This window comes from Podarcis melisellensis (assembly GCF_964234715.1).
Source record: "Podarcis melisellensis genome assembly, chromosome: 10".
NCBI lineage: Eukaryota > Metazoa > Chordata > Lepidosauria > Squamata > Lacertidae > Podarcis > Podarcis melisellensis.
The window spans coordinates 30,737,141-30,760,083 of record NC_138542.1 but is presented as its reverse complement, the minus strand read 5'-3'; the positions used below and the strand labels follow the sequence as shown (position 1 = coordinate 30,760,083).

The following is a 22,943-nucleotide window of genomic DNA, read 5'->3' as shown; positions in this document are numbered from 1 at the left end:
GGTCGGTATTTTCTACACTGACTGGCAGTAGTTCTCCAGGGTTTTAGACATGGGTCTCTGCCAGCACTACCTGGAGATGTTGGGGTTACAGATAGGTAGCCATGTTGGTCTGCCATAGTCAAAACAAAACAAAATTCCTTCCAGTAGCACCTTAAAGACCAACTAAGTTAGTTATTGGTCTGAGCTTTCGTGTGCATGCACACTTCAGATACTGGAGATGTTGGGAATTGAATGCGGAACCTTTTGTACACAAAAGGATGTGCCCTACATCTTAGAGCTACAGCCCCACCCACTTTGCGGGATAATTCCTAAGGAAGTTTCAAGAAGGCACAATAAAAAGGGGTTTAAGGGCAGAACTGGATTAGTCTGCAGCTTATTAAAATAGGAACTTCCAGCTTCCTTCAGCGACATGAACTTCTAGAGAGTCTACTCCCTCAGATGCTGAAATGACCTAAAACAAAAGCATCAACATAAACAAATGCATTGTTTCCCCTCTCATATAACCTGGTGAAAGAAATAAAGAAGTACTACTTTAAAAGATTTCACAAAGGCACATAAATCAAAGGGCTCACTGCTGTTCAGCTTTGGCGCATTTGGCAGAGTGAATCATAAGGCTAGAAAAAGCTCACATTAAAAACACTGCTTTTAAAAGAAAAGACCACCACCAAGAGACACTGGGCGCATGAACTCCCAGCAGCAGTACACCAAGGTCTCTGAATGGCAGTAGGCATGTACTATGTTTTCCAGGTTCACCCAACAGAGTTTTCATAAGGGCAACTGATAAAAGCAGGAAGTTTGGGGTCTTTATAGAGTATTGAAGAATCTTTAAAATAATGAATGCCTTTTGTGGTGTTCCTGTACTTTCTCCATTTTGTTTCTTGTAAACAAGGAGTTGAGCATCTTCTAAAGTTGTCTTTTCCACTCACTATACAAAGGAGGTTTAAATGAATGGCTGGAACTAAACAGGTTCTCTTGCAATTGCATTTTTGTATATAGTAGTTATCTCACCACCTTCTATAAGCACACATTTTTATGGAATTCTAATGGCAAGCCACATAATGTACCAATGGTATCTAACTTGGAGTTGGTGTCAAACTAAGGCTCTCCATTTTTCAGTACTTTTAGCAGAAACTGGCAGCATGAAAAACACTGTTTATGTGGAATGTGGCATAGTGTGGCTCTTTGTGCTGCGGTCTATATTGAACCCTCTTCCATGCCTTCTTCCACCCCCAAAAAAGAAGTATACAAGAGCTGTCATAAGCCCCAGAATGTCACAAAAACTGACACGTGTGTAAAAAGCCCTAATAAATCTTTAATTAGTTTAGTTTTGCTTTTGTGTTTTTACAGGACAAATTACAAATTACAAACATCTGATTTTTTTCAAATGTCCAAGGTATTATACACATTCCCATCTGTCTTGCAGGGAGGAATATTGGTCAACATTTTAAACGTAAAATAAGCTGCATAATAGTACAGATTACTATAATAAATGTACAGTGTGTTTACAAATAGTTTAGAAGCAAGAACGATGCGACTGCATCAAAAGGCAACCTTTTAAACTGCCACAACTAAATTTTACATTCACACTTGCAACAGGTCACAAGATGGTTACTCAGCTCAATAAATCACTATGATGCACAAATACAGCAAAATCTGATTATATACATATAATACATATACATATATATTGTACATATTTGTATATGTATATAGTAAATCTCATGAAAAATTTACCAGGCTTGACAAAAATCTACTCGCTGGTCAAAAATATGTACTTGTTCTTGGTGAGTAGAATTTTGCATGGCTGATTATATTACATATACTTGTTCATTAGCATCCAGGACATAGACCAAGTTTTTTTTCAAAGATAAGAAACCGACCATCATTATTAAACATGTTGCCCACAAAAAAGCACAAAGGTAAGGCACAATAGGATTTTCTGTTACAGAAGTGTGCATCATGTTCACTTAACCATAAGAAAACGTGCATTTGTGCAAGTTCATGCTGCAGATCCATATCTACAATAGAAACTGGGCTTTAATAAATGTATTTTAAACTGGCTGGTTTCCCATCTCTTCACTTATGCAATATCCAGGTGGATTGACAAATTATGCTGCTTCAACAGGAATTACTGAATCCAATTATTTGATATTTTCAACTAAAGGTCAACATTTTTGTAGTTTTAGGTGTAAACAATGCACACATTTAATATTGAACATAAATTCTTGCTGTAAGTGTTCTGCACTTCTAAGCTCTAACAACCAAGATTTTTGTTTCCAAAAATATGTGCATCTGTTTAATTTCACACATGCCTAGGTAGCAAAACCATATAGGAAAGTATATTCCCCAGTGGTCAATTTTGTCAAAGCTTCTCCTTGTAATAAATAACAGCTTTTCACAAAGTGTTTGAGTACCTGCCAATTGTGTCTTTATTGCTCACATAATTTTGAATCCATTATCACAGTTACAATATCAGACCATTCACACAAAAATCATAACCATATATTTTAATATAAAACCTATAAAAGATATTTAACTTGTATCTAATACTTCAAGGTGTTTGGCCTTTATGTAATGGTACAGCCAAAACATAGAAAACATTAGGTTATGAATAAAATAGGAAGCTTATTCACTGCTTTAATGCAGACATCCTCACAAAACAAAATTACTTTTGCTGCCTCCGCCACCAGCATCTACATTTATATACAAAACCAGTAAACCTGTATTCAGTTTGTTTTCTCTCAGCAATTACCAAGACCTAATTCCTTTCTCATCCTTAGGCTGACACAGATGAAGCTTTTACAGCAACAGAAGCCAAAAACCAGACAGAAACTAACACTTCTACTTACTTGCCATCAGAAACTGTAGGTGGTTGTGTTACAAAATACCCACAAGATTATTTCACAGGAACTATGGAAATACAGTACATCTCCATGCTTTTAGACTGTTATCAAACACTTGTTGGTGCAAAAATACAGCCACATCTGAGAATGTTTAATAAATTCAACATCTGTCATGCAAAACTTAATGTGTTTGTTTGCTTGAGCTCCAAAACACTTCATAGAGCAATTGTTCAGTATTACTGCCTCATTGCTCAGAAATCCTGAAAAATGAGACCTCTGGAACTTTGATTAATGAAAATGTTACATACAAAAAGTACTAAAAGTGGAAGACAGGACCAGACAGGAATTTTTCCTGCTGCAAGTCAACAGTTCTGGTAGCAGTAAGATGTCTCAGGAGTTTCCCTGAGAGTTAGTTGTGCCTGTTCGAAGACGAAGATGTGACATTGAGTTCATGCGTGTATTTGATGGCTTCAATGGAGCATTGCAAGTAATAGCCTGGGGAAAACGATGATGATATCGATCTAGCCGTAAATATTTTACAGTTACCAGTTTCCCTATAGTAAAGAAAGTTCAGAATGTTAAGATTTTGAATTTTTAAAGCATTATTCTACACACTGATTTGTGCGTATAACTGAGATGAATACTATGACATGCAATACTTTTATTTAGAAGCTAGTCACTCTTGCTGTTGAGACTGATGTATAGCCAACTACCAACCTGCTAAATTAATTGTAAATCAGAACAACTTACCATCGAACCAAGATCCATGTAATGCTTTAAAAGCCTTTCCAGCATATTCTGGAGATAAACATTTGACATATACACAACCCTGAGGAGAGAAATAAAGCTTTGATTTGTATCAAATAGAGAAACTGAGTATACTATCGACTTTAAATCATTTTTTTTACCTCACGTGAATTTTTGTCTACTGCTATGTGGACAATTCCCTCATTATCACTGCATTTTTCCAAGATCGCTTCTTGAATTGCCAAATGCCAATGGTCACCTATTTCCCTAAAATACACACATATAAAACAAAACTTGCACATCATTATTAGTATTTTGATTTTTTTGTTAAAAAAAATAACGATACAAACTTATTAGGAAACACAGTAATAAACATTTTCTCTAGATCGAGATGGTTAACCTGTGGACATTTAAAGGTTGTTGGAGCCCCATTCCCATGAACGCTAGCAAGCATCACATAAGTAGTTCGGGATTATGGGAATTATTGTCCAACAAGGATCAAAATATTCCCCACCCCTGGTTTAGCAATCCATGCAAATATGGCCTATAGGTCTACAAGTACTGACTTCCTTGGAACAGAACTTCTCTGAAATGAATATGCATTAAAAATATAAGGTTATGAATAGTGGAAGAGTCAAAGTAAAAGGCTGGTTCTCAACAAAGAGAAAGCCCTAGTTGCTTGGGTCATCACATGAAGTTAAAAATGAAAACAGTATTCAGGCAATTTGTTCTTATGTCTCCCTCTCCAGCTGCCCAGTGTCATTATACCAACTAAGACAGTAAGAATGAATTTGTATTCCTTCTGCATCTGTACTGTCAAGACAAAACATAAACTCAATGTTTTCTATTTGCAGTGAATTTAAAAAGTACTTACATGACAGGATCAAACATATTGCGAATTTTTAGGCATGGTGTCAAACTATTTGGTGGTGAATTTCTTCTATCTAAATGGAACGCTGCCAAGGGGGAAAAAGTTCAATCAGCAAATAGGATTTGATTCTAGTCCACATATTTCAAATATTAATCAGTTTCCTGTAGATTACACAAGTTATAAAAGCATACAAGTGTGTGCATTATGTGTGGGGTCAACTACTAGCTTCTATGGTAGGAATCTGATAAACTAACTTTTAGAGCACACTGAGACACAAAGATTTCAAAAGCCAAGGAACAGCCCTGAGGGATAAGAGTTCACTTTCTTTTTATAACTGTACAAGACACTAGTATTAGAAAGAACGTACATAGCTATAGATGTTGCAAGAAGCAATGATAAAAAAGCTCTGTTTAAAGCACAATTTTCTGACTACAATTAAGTTGTATTAAATTTAGTTTAAAATGGTAACAGACCTCAGCTAGGGTAAATGCAGACTGAAGGGATGTATAAATAAACAGTTACTTACCTTGCCCTTGCCATACTTTAGATGGTATAACTACTATTTTATCACATGGTGCAGATGGCTGTATCCATCTCCAAACCAGGAAGTCAGCACCACCTATTCTTCGTGTTTCTGTGCGAACTCTAGATTCATTAGCAGCAAGGAAATCAACAGATCTGTTCCATACTTTTTTCATTTTTTTCCTATATTTAAAAACAAACCCAAAAAAAGTTTTCAAAAGTTACGAAAGCAAAGTTACTTATCAGTGTGGTGTACTTCTCCCACTGAAGGCAAAACAGAACATGCATCAGTATAAACTGACTATAATGTAACTATGATGTAACTTGCACATGCCTGTTTTGAGGTGGAATCAAGGAATCTCGTACATGTGGAATAGGCATATATGGCTGCAAGTCTTTGTTTTCCTGGCACGCTTCGTTGTGGCTTCTTAAAACATCTGAAATAATTGCACCAAGTTAGCAATACTGTAAAATCTGAACTGGAATCAATCACATTTACAAATGATAGTATTTAAAGAAAAAAATGTTTCAAGATACTGCCCCTCTTACATGTAAGATATATATCAGAAGACAGCATAATAAGCTATTCAAAGATCTTCCAGCATGAAATATTCTCCATTTTCCATCCTTGAATAGCATTTAACTTCTCAATACAGTACACAAAACTGAAAATGATGCAGATTCCCCTGACAGGGTCATCTGGCGAGACGCTGGCTTCATTCACATGTAATGCTAGACTATGGATTAGCATTATAAACACAAGCCTACAGTTCATCAGCTCCTTGCTTCCCTCAACTCCATTTCAAAGAGAAAATCAGAAGCCTTCACTTCTATTTTTAACTAACAGCATTTTACCAGTATTTCTGAACCCAGGCAAATAGTAGTTAGTCTTAATAACTTCAACACTGCTTTTTAATGGAGTTGGCCTGCTTCAGGGAACCGGGTGTTGAAATTCCTGCATTACAGGGGGTTAAACTAGATGACTTTCACGGTCCCTTCCAACTCTACAAATTCGATGATTCATAGTTAAGCTAACCACTGCTTAGGGTTCACAAGTAAAATTTAACTGCAGTTTACCGAAAATGAAAGCAAGAGTTTCTCATCTGCTTGCAGTTGAACTGGAGAAAGGAGAATGAGAGGGAGTCTGCCGCATTCACTCATTCACACACCCACACCCAAAGTTTAGTATTGTGTCTGAGTCCAGCCACTGCCAAATTGAGCTAAAACTTACCTATAATTTTTACAACCATATCATACATCTGTCTGGTCTCTTCCTCTTCCTTAGACCATCGGTATTTCATATACCTTAAGACTCCCCAAGCCATTCCTATACCTGTGCCAAATAGAAAGATTTTCTTAGCTGAATAATCCAAATTTTATTTAAAAAAAAAATCACTGGCTGTCATTATGCAGTAGACATATTTTACACAAAACTAACATTTTAAAGGTATTTAAGGAGGAACATCATTCATCTACTACTTCCATCTACTCCTTGGTATCTTTTATGAAGAATACTTTTACCCGGGGCAGGTAACCTGTGGCCCTCCAGATGTTGTTGGACTAGAACTCCCATCATCCTCAGTACTGTCAATTACCAGGGACAATGGAAGCTGCAATCCAGCAATGTCTGGAGGTTTCCCACCTCTGCTTTATACCAAATGTTGATGAATAATTTTTACTGAACTATAGGAGCAGTAACAATTTTTTATACAAGGTGAGAATGCCTATAGTTTTTAGTGCTTCTTTCTTGAGAAAGGGACAGACTTTGCTAAGATCTCATTGTAAATGAAGAGAAGATAAAGACTGTTTCTTACACTACAGAATTTTGATGTTGCCAACATGTCCTGCCTACACAATTTTTTTAGAAAGTGGTTGCCTATTTTCTCCTCTTTCCCGTAGACTAATCTACCATGAAGTAGATTACAAAATCTTAAGCACTTGTCTGGTAACATCATTCTCGCAGTTTCCCTAGAGATATACAAGTATTAAAATAAACTGACAGGGGGAAAAACTCACCCAAAAGCAGAATTAACGATTTACACGTTACAGTAATAAATGCACGGCGAAAACGACATGTAAAAGACATCTGTGGCCTAGTTGATACCAGGTATTTTACATTAGTTGTATTGGTTATGGAATCTTCATCAGAGCTGTTGTCAACAAACCTATTTAAAAAGAGATATTATGACAGCTATTGCTTAGACATGAATGAGTCACAAATGCACACATGCCTCCTTTCTTCTGTGGTTTCCCCTCCATTTCTTGTTTTATACTAAGTATACATTGTTGTAACAACCAAATCAGCAACCTATGCTTATCATTCATCCCCGCCCTCAGCCAATCAGAAACCTCATATTATTCTGCTTTGGAGGGCAAGTGCACCAATTTTTGAGGGAGCAATATGGATCTTGCGTTTGTTCATAATAAAGGTAAAGGGACCCCTGACCATTAGGTCCAGTCGTGACCGACTCTGGGGTTGCGCACTCATCTCACTCTATAGGCTGAGGGAGCCGGTGTTTGTCCGCAGACAGCTTCCGGGTCATGTGGCCAGCATGACTAAGCCACTTCTGGCAAACCAGAGCAGTGCACAGAAACGCCGTTTATCTTCCCGCCGGAGTGGTACCTATTTATCTACTTGCACTTTGACGTGCTTTTGAACTGCTAGATTGGCAGGAGCAGGGACCGAGCAACGGGAGCTCACCCCGTCGCGGGGATTCAAACCGCCGACCTTCTGATTGGCAAGTCCTAGGCTCTGTGGTTTAACCCACAGCGCCACCCGCGTCCCTTGTTCATAATACCAAACCATTATTTAAAAGGTTGCCTGAACTGAGCTTCTGTGTGAAAGCAGACTACTAAATAAAATGACTTACTTTATGCCAACATCTTCTCCACTATTTAGAATCCATTGCAGGGATTCATTAGATACACCTTCGTATTCTGGACCTAAACTCTAAAGAGAAACAAAGAAAACAAAGCAAAAGGTTCAATGGCAGGAGTTGTTGCAAGAGATATTCCAAAATAAATGCTACAAAAATGTGACAATATTATCCAAAGCATTTTAATATAATAAAAGGGAACACCACCACCACCACATTTTTATATATAAATTCTTCCTCAACCATCAATTCCTTCCTCAACATCTGGAACATGCAAAGCCAACCACATTTTATTCAGCTTGGTTTATCAATATTAAATTCTGTGGTTTATAGTCGGAACTTGTCTATCAAATGCAGGAAAATTAAATGAAGTATTTGCTTGCCCCACCCTTTCAAACCCCTGCAATAGCATTTAACACACTATGACAATTTCACCAGGCTGCTGTCTGATGCAACTGGAGATGCAGCCATGCCCTCACTTGGCTTGGCCTCTTCACTTTTGAACAAATTTTTGACATTTATCAAGCGACCAGACTTTTGACTCTAAATGTGCTTCCTTCCTACCCCTTCCATTCCCTTGTCATACTGATAGGAACAAAAGCCATTCAGCCAATTTTGATTCTGTGTTTAGCACTGAGTAATATTTAAATGCTAATAATAGCTGTGCAATAAAATGCAACCATATTTCCTGGCTTTTTTACCAAATCAACTACATCAATGAATCAACACGGTAATCACAAATGGCAGCAGCCATGTGTATTTCACACAGAGGAACAGAAAAACTAATAGCAGAATAAAAAGCAGTAAACAGATATTTTTACATTGTAGTGCAAGGATGCAAAGCTATAAAATGTCTAGACTGGTAACAGGTTAGCCTCTAGATATATTTTACAAATATATGCATCTTAAAAGTAATACTAGCGCTCTGCTAATTTCTGTGAGGTTTGATTTTTTTGATATAATTATTTTTCCGGTGGATGCAAAATACTGTTTAAAAAAACCATTCCTTTGCACCTTTGAACACTTATTTGTGCCTGGTTGCAACCAATGCTCTTCCAATCTGCTACTACTTGGGGAGAGAAACAGGAAAATTGCCCCAGTTCTCAACACAATCAGGTCATTTGCACTGGGATGTGCTGCTTGCAAGTCTACATGTACAAACTACTGAAAGTATTACAGTGCATTAGAATGACAATGCATTTACCCATTTTTAATCATCAAAGTTTTAAATCCATTTTAAAAAATGTTAGAACACACAAATGCCATACTCTGTGTTTGAATTGTTCTATGGAAATTAGTTCTACTACTTTTGTAAAAAAAATTGCACCCTGCTCTATACTTCTGTCCTAGTTTAATTGCTTACTTCCCGTTCCAAGAATGCAAATCAATATTGCCCTTTTCCTATGAAAAGAGAGACTATAATGTAAGGCTTTTTAAAGTCGTATATTTATTGTTTAATGAACTGCGTTTATGCTGTTTTTCTGCCCGAGAACACAATGCAGTTTACAATTTTAAAACACTAAAACACTAAAACACAACGGTATAAAATATAGAGCAACAGAGACCTCCCAGGCCAACTGACAGTATCTTCAGAGTTGGTGGCACAATCTCCCTGGCCTTAGCTTCCTTGTTTCTGCATTCCCTCAAAACACACAGGTCTTAAAATAGCCCCAGACTGCATATTATACACCAACCAACAGTGATATAGTGCATATTTCAACAGAAAAATGTATTGTATCACCACTGTAGGGCCAAAGAGAATTTAGCTTAGAACTATTCTTGTTGCTAGTAAATGTCTAATAAGGCAACACAAGACTGAGATGTTGCTATGCTATTGAAATAAGCTGATAATCAACAATGCAAATCCCTGTACTCAGAGTAGAAGAATTTAGTTAATAAGTAGCTATGTAGGAATTTGGACAAAAAATCTGGCAGAACCAGTTTTTATGAAGTTAATTAACTGGAGGGGGGGAGTATCTATGGTTGTCAGTCTCTCACTATCACATCAACATTCCTCCCGGGCTATTGAATACAACAGCTAAATATTTATATAACAAATTGCAGAAAATGACATTCACATACTTATGTATGAGCAACAAAATTCAACACTTATGTTTCTACTAGCAATATTGCCATGTTCATGCGGATCAGATTAGGCCCAAAGCCTTCATATTGTCCAGAGCTAGAGAAAGTCAAACTATCATGCTTCTCAACTGCAAAAAATTCTCCTTTGTAGAAGACTGGCAAACTCCCAAAGGACTTCCCTCATGACACAGGTACACACAGATGAGTGAAAGGAGTAAGCAGTATAAGAAGAAATAAGGCAGAAGAATCTTCCCCACAACATACCTACTCCAAATTTAAAATCTGTGAGCTTCTTGCTACTCTTTGCTCAGGACTACTCTCCGGTAGCCTGTAAAACCTTGTATTCAAGTGTCATACCTTCAGAATTCTCTCCCCAGAACAGCAGGGTATGGTGCTTAAGTTTTTTGCCTAATCAGAGGCAACTGAGTAGAGTGCACATCCTTCCTTGGTGCCATACAATATTAAGTAAAAATTTAGAGGTGTCAGCTGAACCACAGTACTTCACCCCAAAGCAGAGAAACAACAGTCTGCTGAAAAATGTATGGAAACCCTCATCAGGTAATGAAGAGAAACCACTGTGCTTGGGGCTTGATCCCTCTATTCTAAAGACCAAAACACTCAAGGTTTGGCTACATGGTTCTCAACTGAAAACGCACATAGCATGTAAACACTTCAGTTGGATGCTTATGGTCTCCCACAACCCTTCAAGTGCAGGTTTCTCCTATTCTTAGAGAGCTTTCTGATCAATAGTGAAGCAGGTAAGGACGGCTAAATGTATTTTAAATATATAGGTTATAATGAGTAATTTGACCAACAAGAACAGAATCCTGCTTTTTTTAAAAAACACACCAAAAACCTACATTTTCCCACTCAATATTTTTTTTGCTATTAAATCACACATGCTAAGAAACCTACCACTGAAGCTTCTGTTTTGCTGACAAAAATATGTTTTAAGAGGAATAACTGAACACAAAGCTAAGTCAATGTAACATTCATACCAAGTTAATTGCAATATTTAAAATGATGAGCATTTACTCACTTTTAAATATGTATCTGCCTCCTGGAGAGAAAGACCTTTCTTGATAGAGTTGCCACATTCATGATCTCCTAGTACAATGAAAAGTATTTTTATGTATTTCTCACAGTTATGTGACTAAATAAACTTTGGATATATTAATACTAACTTTGGATACATGAGGGGAAATGTTGTAAGTTATTTTTGATATTGCTTTGATAGAAAAGTATCCTGTAAGATAAATAGTATATAAATCTCTAGATGACTCTACTAACAGTTGACAGTACAATCTTATACATGTATACACAGAAGTAGAGTCCTTTTTCTTCACTAGAGCTTATTCTCAAGATTAACTTAAGTGTCAAATTCTATTCAGGTATGGAATAAAGTCTAATAATCTTTAAGTTCAATGATATTGTGTACTTCAACGATTACAGTATATACACTTCTAAAATTTCTCAGACTTAAAATAGGTTTTCTGTACAGTTCCTATTGATACACATATTGCAAAGGTACTCTCTTAAATATTTTCAATCTTGTATTTTTAAGTTGTTGTAAAGGCTCTCCCCCTGGACCTCATGGTGAAAGATAGGTAAGAAACTGAATACCACTACGCTGACTTTTATTTACTAACTTTATTTCTGACGAAAAATCAAAACCAAATGCAAGATGGATTTAACTGAAGTAGTCTCTCATAGCTAATCTTCTACCATTTGAAGACCTTGGGGGACTGATGCAAATGATCCAAAGTTTTGCTAATGTAAAGACTCCTCCTTTCTGTTCTTTGCCTCATAAGTCACTTGTGTGTTCCAGTTAGAGCCCGACACAAAACTGGAAAACTGCTCATTTTTCTCTTTCCAAAAACAAGGGTAACATCCATTCCTGCTTTTTAGCCCCAACAGTAATGAATGCAACCTGCAATCTGTCTTGGACCTTGGGGAACTCCTGTATTCCAACTCAAGATTGCTATAAACTGCAGACTTCAGAAAGTACACCACTCCCTGCATTTTCTTGCCTCCTCCGAACCTCACTTACCCTGCCCTGTCAAATTTTGTTTTAATGTCTGCCTGATGAAGAGTTCTGGACAGCTTGAAAGTTGGCTCACTATTTCATATTATTTTAGCTGGTCCCAATAAGCTTACTTACCTTTGACATTTTTCCCTAATGGGCCAACACAACTTTTTCTATTTTTTTTTTCCTGAGGGAATTAGTTACCCTGCTGATTAATGCAATATTTAAGTTCTTGTTTTAAAATCTCTCTTGTTTTATAAGCATATTTCAACAGTCAAGACAAGGTATTTTACCATAATATCTGTGATATAAGCACTGATCCAATACAAAAAAATATTGTATCAAAAAAAATGAAATAATTATTCTTATTCCTGCAATAACAAAGTACCTTCACAATTTGCTTATTGCTATAAATCTTTACACATGCATTCTTTTGAAATCCAACAGTTTAATATTGGCTTTAAATGCTCACCTGCTATTTGTGCCAGCTTATCATGTAGTTTATATAAGCTGTTCATAAGAATTGTTTCATTTACCTAGAAATTTAATAAGCCAGTTAAGAAGTGTTATAATAAAGTCTGAAATAATGGAAATAGCATATATCCTAGATAGCACTACACAGAGATGTAAAATTTCCCCCCAAAAAATTGAAGCAGTGGGGGGAAATTGTTTCCCCCCATTTGGGGGAAAATGAAAATATATCGAATAGATACATTCTTATTAAACGAAACTTACTTTGCTGCTTTAATATAAAATGTATTATGTCACTATGTTATTATTTATATGCCGCCTTTCAGCCAAAAAGGCTTCCAAGGTGACTCAAGAATAAGCAGATAAATACAAATACAATAACACAAATACAAAATTATAGAAATACAAACAATATAAATGATACATTTTTGTATGTAACATGTTGCTATATGACACATGGCTTCATTTTCTACAAGCAAAGCAGTAAGTATGCTAAGTATGAAATTCATAGAGCAATCCTTATATAAGTTTACAAAATGGTAAGCATGCTAAATACTAAAGAGTTGCAAATGTTTGCATCCTGTGCTATCTACACACATTATCTTATTTTTTCCTACTTCTGAGATGCACAAACTAAGAAAGCTGTAGGAAACAAAAGCAATGTATGTTCTTCATGTAGATGGCAGCATGCCCTAGGAGCAGAAATGCATCTCTGATCCAAGCATTGCATATTTCTACATTGTTATAGATAGAAATTATCAGTTTCTAAAGCTTCAGAATGCCTTTAACAGAAATTTTCACACTAGACATTCCAAATGAATAAAATTTCACTCATCCCAAAAGAGAAACTGTTTCACAGGAGTGTGTGTTCTCTTCAAAATTGGGAGAAAAGTATGTTTTTGCCCCCTGGGCTTTCACATCTTTAGTGCCACAGACTTAAAAGTATACCATCCTAAATTCTGAGAAACATCACTCAACAGCAAGGAAACCCAGGGGCTGGGAGAGGCACAACGCTCTAATTAAAAGGAACGAACAATTTACTTTCCCATGAGTCTCTCTCTCTCAGCTGCCACTCTTCCAATACTGGCTCAAAGAAGAGTGTAGTTATATGAAATGCTGTGTTACGTTTGGATGGTAGTTTGTCATATAGGGACTGATCTACCTTGCCAAAAATTGTGAGGCTACTGCATACTGAAAGCAAAGCAATACAAGGAACTGAGTGCCCTCACTTCTAGGTGAGTGGTTGGAAATGATAAGGCCATCAGAGTAAATGGTTTCAGAACCTAATGTGCTTAAGCTAGCAAAACAGGATTTCCCCTAATTCAACTATTTTTTTTCTGCAGTGTAGGGTTTGTGTACAAGTAATTCAAACACAGCCTTATAATCAAGAGGCCTACAAACTGGACTTCTCAGAGTCGGCAACAATTCTTAGGACACAATTTTTTAGTAAAATTGAGATCTAGCTTGCAGACACAAAACTCTTGCATTAAGATTATCCAAGATTTAAGGTTGTCAATAGCCTATTTAATCAAAATTATCAGGACATAATACAGCTCAAAGACAAGCCCTCAACATAGATACTAAGAACATACTCACGTTTCTATTAACCATCCCAGTGAGAAGATTTTTATCTATTAAGGGGGGAAAAAGAAATTTACTTAATACCATTTCAATACCAATATCTTAAATGTTGCAAAAATTAAAACCACTAGGTTAAATGCAGCTTAGCTTACATTCTTATACATATTACAAAGGAATCCAGTAATTACAATGTGACAACTAGCACAATATCATGCCATTCATAATATTTTGTGTATGATAGTGTTACTACACCTAGAAGCAAGTGGGGAAGTTGTCCACCTGACTTGCTTGGCTACCATAGCATGTCACTGCTGAAAGCATAAACTTGCTCCTAAACAGCTAAAATGCAGAATTTGAGCAGGCTATCAACAACTTACTAGATTTTAGTTGGATACAGAGTGGCTGTTCCACAAATGGAAACAGGTATTCTGCGTATGGAAGGCATGAGACTTCCTGTTCTAGGAAGAGGGCAAGACAATATTCACAGATGCCCACTTCCTCAATGCTACCCATCATGCGGACTTCAAAGGGTTCACCAACCTGTCAGAGGAGACTTTTAGGAGGCTCAGGGGGCTGCAGGAAGAGGGGGAAATTGGCAAAAAAGGTCTCACCCCCCCTACCTTCTACAGCAGAGCTCTACTAAGCACAATTCAGCAGCCAGCCCAATTTGTTTGGTACCCTCAAACAGTAATTGAAGACTTAAGTATTGCCAAAAGAAATAATAATAATAATAATAATAATAATAATAATAATAATAATAATAATTTATTTGTACCCCGCCCATCTGGCTGGGTTTCTCCAGCTACTCTGGGCGGCTTCCATAGAAACCAAAAATACACTAAAATATCGCACGTTAAAAACTTCCCTGAACAGGGCTGCCTTAAGATGTCTTCTGAATATCAGGTAGTTGTTTATCGCTTTAACATCTGATGGGAGGGCGTTCCACAGGGCGGGCGCCACTACCGAGAAGGCCCTCTGCCTAGTTCCCTGTAGCTTTGCCTCTCGCAATGAGGGAACCACCAGAAGACCCTTGGCGCTGGACCTCAGCGTCCGGGCAGAACGATGGGGGAGGAGACACTCCTTCATGTATACTGGGCCGTATACAGGTATACAAGAACAGTTCTTGCTGACTACACTGATAGTGCTCATAAAGTCAAGCATTTACATTTGAGAAGAAAGCAGAAAAACATATCCAATGTTATGTTTAGGTGTACACATAATATATTTTAAGCATGTCATGGAATGGTTTCAGTAACAGACCAGGACCAATGAGACCCAGGTTAGAATTCCCAATGAGCCATGAAATTCACTGAGATGGTTGCTCTTCTCAGCATAACCTACTGCATAAGGATGTTGTGAAGATAATATAGCAGGTGAAGAAATTGTGTATATGAGATTCAGCTGCTGCAAAATGCTGAAACCAGCATTCAAAATTTGCCACTCGCCATGCACTATTGGCCACTTGCAAGCAAGTGCAGATGTCCAGCGCCAGGATGGCGCCTGATGTCTCCACTATCTGGAGGTGCATTCCTGGAAATCCTTAAATCCTGCCTGTTTTCACACACTAACAACACGTCCTTAAAAATTTTATCTGCACAATTAGAATGAATTTCAGGAACCAAAAAGTCATATTGAAAAATACGACTATCGAGCCATCTGGCCCCAAAATGGCAAAGAGACACTCCAGTTTGGTGACTGTAACCCTGGGCTTAAAGAGCCATTTGGTGCCTATCTTATATATCTGAGTTCCTAACACTGGCTACAACCAGGTTACGGCCTGAAACCAGTTTGAGAGAGCATTTGACACCCCCCCCCATTAAGTTCACCAGCTAACAGTTCATTTCAGGCACAATTCCAACTATTGGTATGGCCAACTGTTCTCTGACCAGGTTGTGGAAAAGACTGCCCAGCTTTTAAGTAGAGCTGGAAAAGAAATCCCTACCCCCACCACCGTTGCTGAATTTTTCTTCCCAACCTGGGACTAGGGGAGCTTTCAGGGATATTCCTTCCTTTTATTAGAGTGGAAGCCTGCAGGTAGGGAATGGCTTGTTTTGATTTCTTGTCAGCCACTCTGGGAGCCTTTTTGACTGAAGAGTGGGGTACAAATGCTATACAGTGGTACCTCGGGTTAAGTACTTAATTCATTCCGGAGGTCCGTTCTTAACCTGAAGCACCACTTTAGCTAATGGGGCCTCCCGCTGCCACTGGTGCATGATTTCTGTTCTCATCCTGAAGAAAAAATTCTTAACCCAAGGTACTATTTCTGGGTTAGCGGAGTCTGTAACCTGAAGCGTATGTAACTCGAGGTACCACTGTAAATAAATAAATATTCAACCACTTCAAGCAGCGGAACTGTTACAGGTGCACATAATACCCGTTCTGCATTTGTAAGAACTTGATCTTTTATAGTGTCGGCACCTACACTTTGAAACTCCCTGCCTATGGATATCTGGCAGATGCCATGTGCATTTACTGTACTCTTTCCAGTGCCCGCTGGAAACATTTGCTTGCCCAGATACTTAGAAAGTTGGTGCAAGTTTTAATATGCTTTATTATCTTAACTTTTGAAAGTCTTAAATTTTTGTTAATTCTTCTTATTGATAATTCTACTGGTTTAACGTTTTTGTGAACCACTTTGAGGGTGTGTGTGTTTTTTACAATCAAGCAGTGTATAAATTTTATGAAATAAAATAACAATAATAATTGGGGGGAACAAAGCTTATTTGACTTTGAGGTGAGTGAGGGAAGCAGTTAGTCAACTTGCAGTTACAAGGTAGTTTGCTTTTAAAAAGAAAACGTTTATGCCTGGGGCAGCCATTTTTTTCCCCTGTACCAAGTCCCTGAAAACAAGATTACATCACATAGCTTCCTGCTCAAGAACATTCCAGCCCTATTTTGAAAGCCTGCAGTGGCAGTCAAGTTTCTAACCACTTACAGAAACTTTTACCTTTAACAAACATTTTAAATCAAGCAACAGAAAGTTGCTTGGAGGATCATATACGTTGTACCTCAGCGCAGCTATTGTTTAGAATACATGGCTGCTGCCAAGATCACTAGTCCCATGTCACAGAGGAACATGTTGCTATATGCAGCGTAAGTCCACTTTACGTACCAGCAACAATATTTCCACACTCTGTAGGCAAATGCAGCAGAGTAGGTAGGTGTGGCCTACCTGTGACCCTCCAGATGTTGTTGGATTCCAATTCCTATTAGTGCCTGTCAGCAATGTGAGGGACTGTGGGAGCTGTAGGGCAAGTATCTGCCTTGACTGGGTCTCACCACTATTCCATCCAGCTTAGCACTGTCCCCGGTTACTAACATTAGCTCTCCAGGATTTCAGATATGGCCTTTCCCAGTCACACCTGGAGACACCAAGGACTGAACTTGGGGAATTCTGCGTACAAAAGCATGTGCAGCACCCAGGAGCTACAGCTCCTCCCCAACTTTGTTGGGTGCACCTCAGTTTCAGAAACACAATAAACATTCTTGCCCACCTGAAAAAGTATGCAGTTTTGATACAAATTTCAGTTTTCAAGATCCACTTGTTCAGAAGCTACTGCACAAAACCTCTACCCCCCCCCAAAAAATCCTAAGCTTACAGTTATTACACACATTTAGAAATTGGCGACAAGACACATTTGTCTGTTCTCCTCGCCTGAGCCTTGCTGGAATTATACACATTCCAATTCTTTAAAGGACATTTTGCTTCATCAGACATGCTTAGAAAAATGTCTAAACTTTCTCTCCTTGGTTTGGAGTGTCATGGGACTGGGGCAGCTTTGAATACTTCAGCTCCAAGCTGCTTCATGGGAGGCTCCAGACATGTCCCTCTTTTGACCCTACAGATGCTGGAGCTCTGACATTAGTTCAAGCAGGGTACTGAAGCCAGCAGCAAAGATAGAGGCTCATATGAGATGCCCCTGTCCAGATCTCTGCCTTCAATATCAATGCTATCTATTCTACGGCCCTTGATACACTCTCTCAGAGACCGTAAGATTATATCCACAGAGAACTTCAGAAGCAAATATAAATTGCAATTAGCATACATATAGCATATTAATAAGGAAAGGGCCAAGATGACTCAATATGCAGTACCCACCTGCCAAAACCAACAGGTGAATGTGTGTGCACGCAATCTGGAGGCTTGAGATTCAAAAGCCAAGCATATCACCAAACCACTAGGAATATAGCTTGAGGCACAAGAACTCTGGGGAAATGTTATGATTTGGCACCAATTTCTCTCTCTCTTTATATGGCTGCTATTTCCAAGAATTTCAAGTCTTGGGTGCTGCTTCACATGTTATCTACATGGTATATGAAGCAACACAAAAACCAGGCCGATAAAAACAGTAGCACGTACTTTTTGACTTTTGAACCTCATCATACAGCAGCACAATTTCAGAATTCTGATAACATATTACTTATCTACCTAGTTTTTAGAATCCATCAAGGGTTTTTTTTGTCCAAACAGTACTTCAGGCAGGCAATTATGGATTAATAAAAATGAACACATACACCTAAGCTAGAAGGATTCAAATGTATGGAAGAAGCACTTTGCCTGATTAAATAAACCAAGGAAGACTGCAGCTTTCAGGTATGAAATTGTCTTTTATCCATGTTTTCCTAGTAAAAAGGTTTTCATAAATCACAAAACTACCATTGGGGGAACCATCGTATTCTGTTTTTCCATCTTTACCAGCAGGACAACACTGGCCTGGTTCATACATCATACATCACACTACACTACACTACACTACACTACACTACACTACACTACACCAAACCAAACCAAACCAAACCATGGCTCAGTCCAAATATGAGTGCAAGTTTCCAGAGAAGAGCACTGCCTCCCCAGTGGTTCTGGCTGCTGTGTTACACTAAGTCATAGCTTGATTTAGCATGTCTGAACCCAGGCTCACAGTTTAGCTCTTCCAAACAAACAATGAGCCACAAACCATGGGACAAATTTGGGTTACATCTAATGGTTAGTATGAAGACAGTTAAACCACAAACCCAGGACCACATGCTAAGTCAAGCGCTGACTTAGCATAGCAGCAGAGTGACTAGGGAGGAGTAAGGTAGGCACAAATCTGTCTCCTGGGACCTGTGTGTTTCTGCTAAACTATGGTTTGGGCTTAGGGTGACATGAAAACCAGGTCACCATGAAAATGCCAAGAGTAAACCAACAAAAACACAGCATTAAGATGGAAAGATCTTCTAAATCTAGCCTTGTGGCTGTGTCAATGAACTGCAAGTTACAGGAAATCATTTAAAGGTGCTGATTTGCTTAGCAAAAGGTGTATGTATGCCAGATTTTCAGGGGGCCTTTAAGCTCCCCTTTTTTTCCTGACAGCATATTAAATCCAAGGTGTTTATGCCTTAAACAAGACAATCATCTTGTTAAAACCACTTTAAACTATTTTTTTCCTGCTCAAGATCTCCCACTACCCTATCCCCCCTCAGCTGAACTCAAACACCTGCTATTTCCTCCCACTGTTCCTTCCAACTGTCAGAACCCCATATAACTAAGCCAACTTTGAGTCACTGACAATTAGTATTTTTTTCAGAATCCTAAGAGTAAATCCTAAATTTAAATTTAGAATTTAAATTTAGAATTTAAATTTAGAATTTAAACACAGGTGTCACTCACATGTTATAAATACCTACATAATAAGATTTACATGTAGGAATTAACATACATGTGCATCAGAATGAATTTACCCTATGCAACTCATTCATTTTTAAACAGAAGCATCTCCTGTGTCTGAATTTTGTCAATTAGTTGGATGAGTACCTGAGTTTCAAACATCATTTACAATCTGATTCACCCCACGAACACCACAGCTGCAAATCACAAGCTTAGAATAAGATTCCCATTTTTAAATCTAAGAGGCATAGGAGTAATTATTCTGTTCTGAGAAGAAGAAAAAAGATAGTCAAGTGCACCAACTCCTGGCCAATGACCCCAATCCATCTTTAAGGACATATCCTTAAAAGTTTGAGACATTCTAACAAAATTAACGGCAAGAAATTAAGAGGAAACAAAATCTACATAAAGGCTATTGAATTAAGGAACAGAGGGGTCTCTGTGGTTTGCCCAAAAGCTGTTTCTCGTTCCACTCTGTAAGCAAAAACATCCACAAGTCTACAGAAGCAGTTGTTAGGGTTGACAGAAAACAAAGCAGCAACTCAAGCTTCTGGGTTCCTTATGTGACATACTTCACACATTTATTTACGTCATTAAGTGGAGCAAAGGGCTTCTGCCCTGTTTCCCAATACTTACTGTCAATTCCCACATCCTCAGTTATTCCCGAACCTCTCATTCTTAGGTAGGTGAGCCCCAATATCAGAAAGAACAAGCATGCAGCAGTTAAGAGGAACATAGACAGGTAATGGGCACTGAAGCCTCCTGTGGTGGATACTTCTTCTCTCTTGAACTGCTGCAGAAGATCCTCCTCGGGCTCCGAAACCTTCTGCTTGTAGGTGTTTTTCGGATAAGTATGATTTGAACCTGTGTGGTTGGAGTGATTGATTCTAGTGGACGAGGAAGTGGTAGCACCTGGAGAGAGGCTGGTGGTAGCGGTATATATCCTGGGTTCCACATTGTAGCCACCAGTGAGGATATGATTGTTGGCTGGTTTCCTGTTGCCGCCCAAGGAATCAGTCATTTTGCTACTACTGTCCAAGCCGCTGAGCAGCGGCGGAAGAAACAGCTGCTGGTGGGCTTTCCTCACAGAGCCACCACCACCGCCACGGTACCTGGGCAGGAGCGGAGGACTGGAATCCAGATACCCGCCCCTTTTTGCCAGGTCGACCTCCTCCTCTTCCTCCTCCTCGTCTTCCTCTCGACTTCTCCCCCTGTCACTGCTCCTGCCAGCAGCAACCACCCTAACATTCAATGCACGGCCACCACCAGCACCCTGGCCAGTCTCCATCAAGCCCCCTGCTGCACCTGCCTGGCCCGAGAACGGCGAGGCAGGTCTGTTAAGGCTCCTTCGGGCCAGGTAGTGGCGGGCAAGCACCTCCTCTCTCAGCACCTGCTGCTTGGCCCCCGTCGCACCCGCCGCCTCTTCCTCCTCCGAGTCCGAGTACTTGTCCCTCCTGCTGGAGAGGAACCGGCTCCCGTTCACGGCGCGGTTCTTGCAGCGCTCCTGCTGCTGCTGCTGCGGCTGCTCCTCCTGGGGCTCGTCCTCGGCGGCTGCTTCCTCCTCGTCGTCCTCCTCCCCGTCGTCGTCGTCCTCTCCGCCGCCCGGAATCTGCTCCCGAGCTCCAGCCGCCCGCCTGGCCGTCGCCCCCCACCAGGCATGGGGCTTCCTCCGAAGAGGCGGCGCCGCCGCGCTGCTGGGGAGGCAGCCAGCGCCCGCCGCCGCAGGCCTCGCGTCCCTCCGGGAGGCTGAGCCCCGCTCCCGCCGGCTGCCCGCGGCGCCAGCCGGGCCCCGGGGACCGGCCTCCGCATCCGACTCGTCAGAGCTGAAGCCCAGCAGCACTTTGCCGCCGCCGCCGCCGCGGGCCCGGACGCCGCCGGCCGCCCCAGACAGGGAGGAGGAGGAGGAGAGGTCGGCGCTGGCCAGCCGAGACGCCAAACCGCCGCCGCCGCCTGCCCCGGGGTTATTGTTGTTACTGTTCCGGGTCTTGCTGGCGGCGGCGGCGGCGGCGGCTCGGGCCCCGCCAGCTCGCTCTTCCTCGCGGAGCTTCTTGAGCTTCTTCAGGTAGACGGGCCGTGTGCTCTCGGTGACGGGCCCCGGCGAGAAGCCGAGTCGCCTCAGCTCGGAGAAAAGCTCCTCGTCGGTAAGCTGCGCGGCGGCGGCGGCGGCAGCCGCCATTTTCCTCCCTCAACAGCCGCCGCGGCCGCTTCCTACCCACGCGCCGAAGCTCCGGTCCCCGCCCAAGAGGCTGCGGTCTTATAGGTTCCTCTGACGAGAGTTCCGGTTCGCCGATGGAAGCCCTGCCATGTGCGGGGTAAAAAAAGGAGAGTTAAGCGCTGCACACGCGCGCTCTGCTCATAGCTTCGAAAAAAGGGGAAAGCCGACCCAATCTCCAAGGGCGACTTTTTTATTCCTGACAGGATTCGCACCTTGGCTTGGACGGAAATTCAAGAGATGTGGTGGGGTTCACTCGCTGAGTTTCTGTGCCGCACCTGGTTTTTTAGAGAACCTTTCAGGTGACACCCACACACCCACACCCAAAGTAGGAAACGGTCTTTATCTGATGGAATCAGATTCTGCGTTTACTTTCTGTGGCACAGCCAGAAGTTTAACAGTTTACAGCGCACCTCCGTTTATTATCCACACCTGTTGAATTTCTGCCTGCTGCCAACTTTGAAAGGCACGAGGCTTCCTAGTGGAAGCCCTGCGGACTTCAGCCAGTTTCACCCTCGTGCTTCAAGTATCAAACATGGATCCTTCTGGCGCTGCGATCCTGTACACGCCCACCTGAAAGTGCGCTTGCTGGGCTCCTTTGGCAGGAAGGGCGAGATGCAGATTTAAATATTGTTTGGATACGGCCATCAGTATATTTGCAGACACAGTGTGCAGCTGTGCTGGGAAGCATTTGAAAGCTTCCTTCGCCCAGGTAGCAATCCGCACTTGCTTGGCTTGGGGAAGTCTAATCAGAACAAGGAAGCGATAGGTGTGGGAAGCTTCAGGGTTTTTGTTTTATCCCTTTGGTCCCCGCCGGCCGGAACTGACGCGTGCGCACTAGACTGTGGCCTAGACCCGCCCGTCACCCTGGAAGCGCCGCTCTGCCCGCCAGGGAGGGAGGCGGGTTGTGTGGGCTTCCTAAATTCAAGATCTCTCTCTCTGGGACAGAGAGACTGCAAACTCCCATCTCGACCCCAAAGTACAAGCATGCCATGCGTGCCATGTAAAAGCACACAGTGTTACACACACACGCGCGTGTCTTCCTTATTAGGGACGTTTTTC

At 40.5% G+C, this 22,943-nt stretch overlaps 1 protein-coding gene across 1 annotated transcript; it reads right to left on the bottom strand.

Annotated features, from left to right (window-relative positions):
- Positions 1–1,292: 1,292 nt before the first annotated feature.
- LEMD3 (LEM domain containing 3) lies at positions 1,293–21,921 on the bottom strand. The gene is made up of 13 exons (XM_081928016.1): positions 20,306–21,921; positions 14,038–14,072; positions 12,443–12,506; positions 10,984–11,051; positions 7,854–7,933; positions 7,000–7,148; positions 6,215–6,316; positions 5,318–5,420; positions 4,988–5,166; positions 4,465–4,546; positions 3,752–3,857; positions 3,594–3,672; positions 1,293–3,397 (listed from the first exon to the last, which is right to left on the bottom strand). Exons 1-13 carry the CDS (start codon positions 21,843–21,845, stop codon positions 3,234–3,236), a joined length of 2,751 nt encoding a protein of 916 aa, XP_081784142.1. The 5' UTR covers positions 21,846–21,921; the 3' UTR covers positions 1,293–3,233.
- Between the last annotated feature and the right edge of the window lie 1,022 nt (positions 21,922–22,943).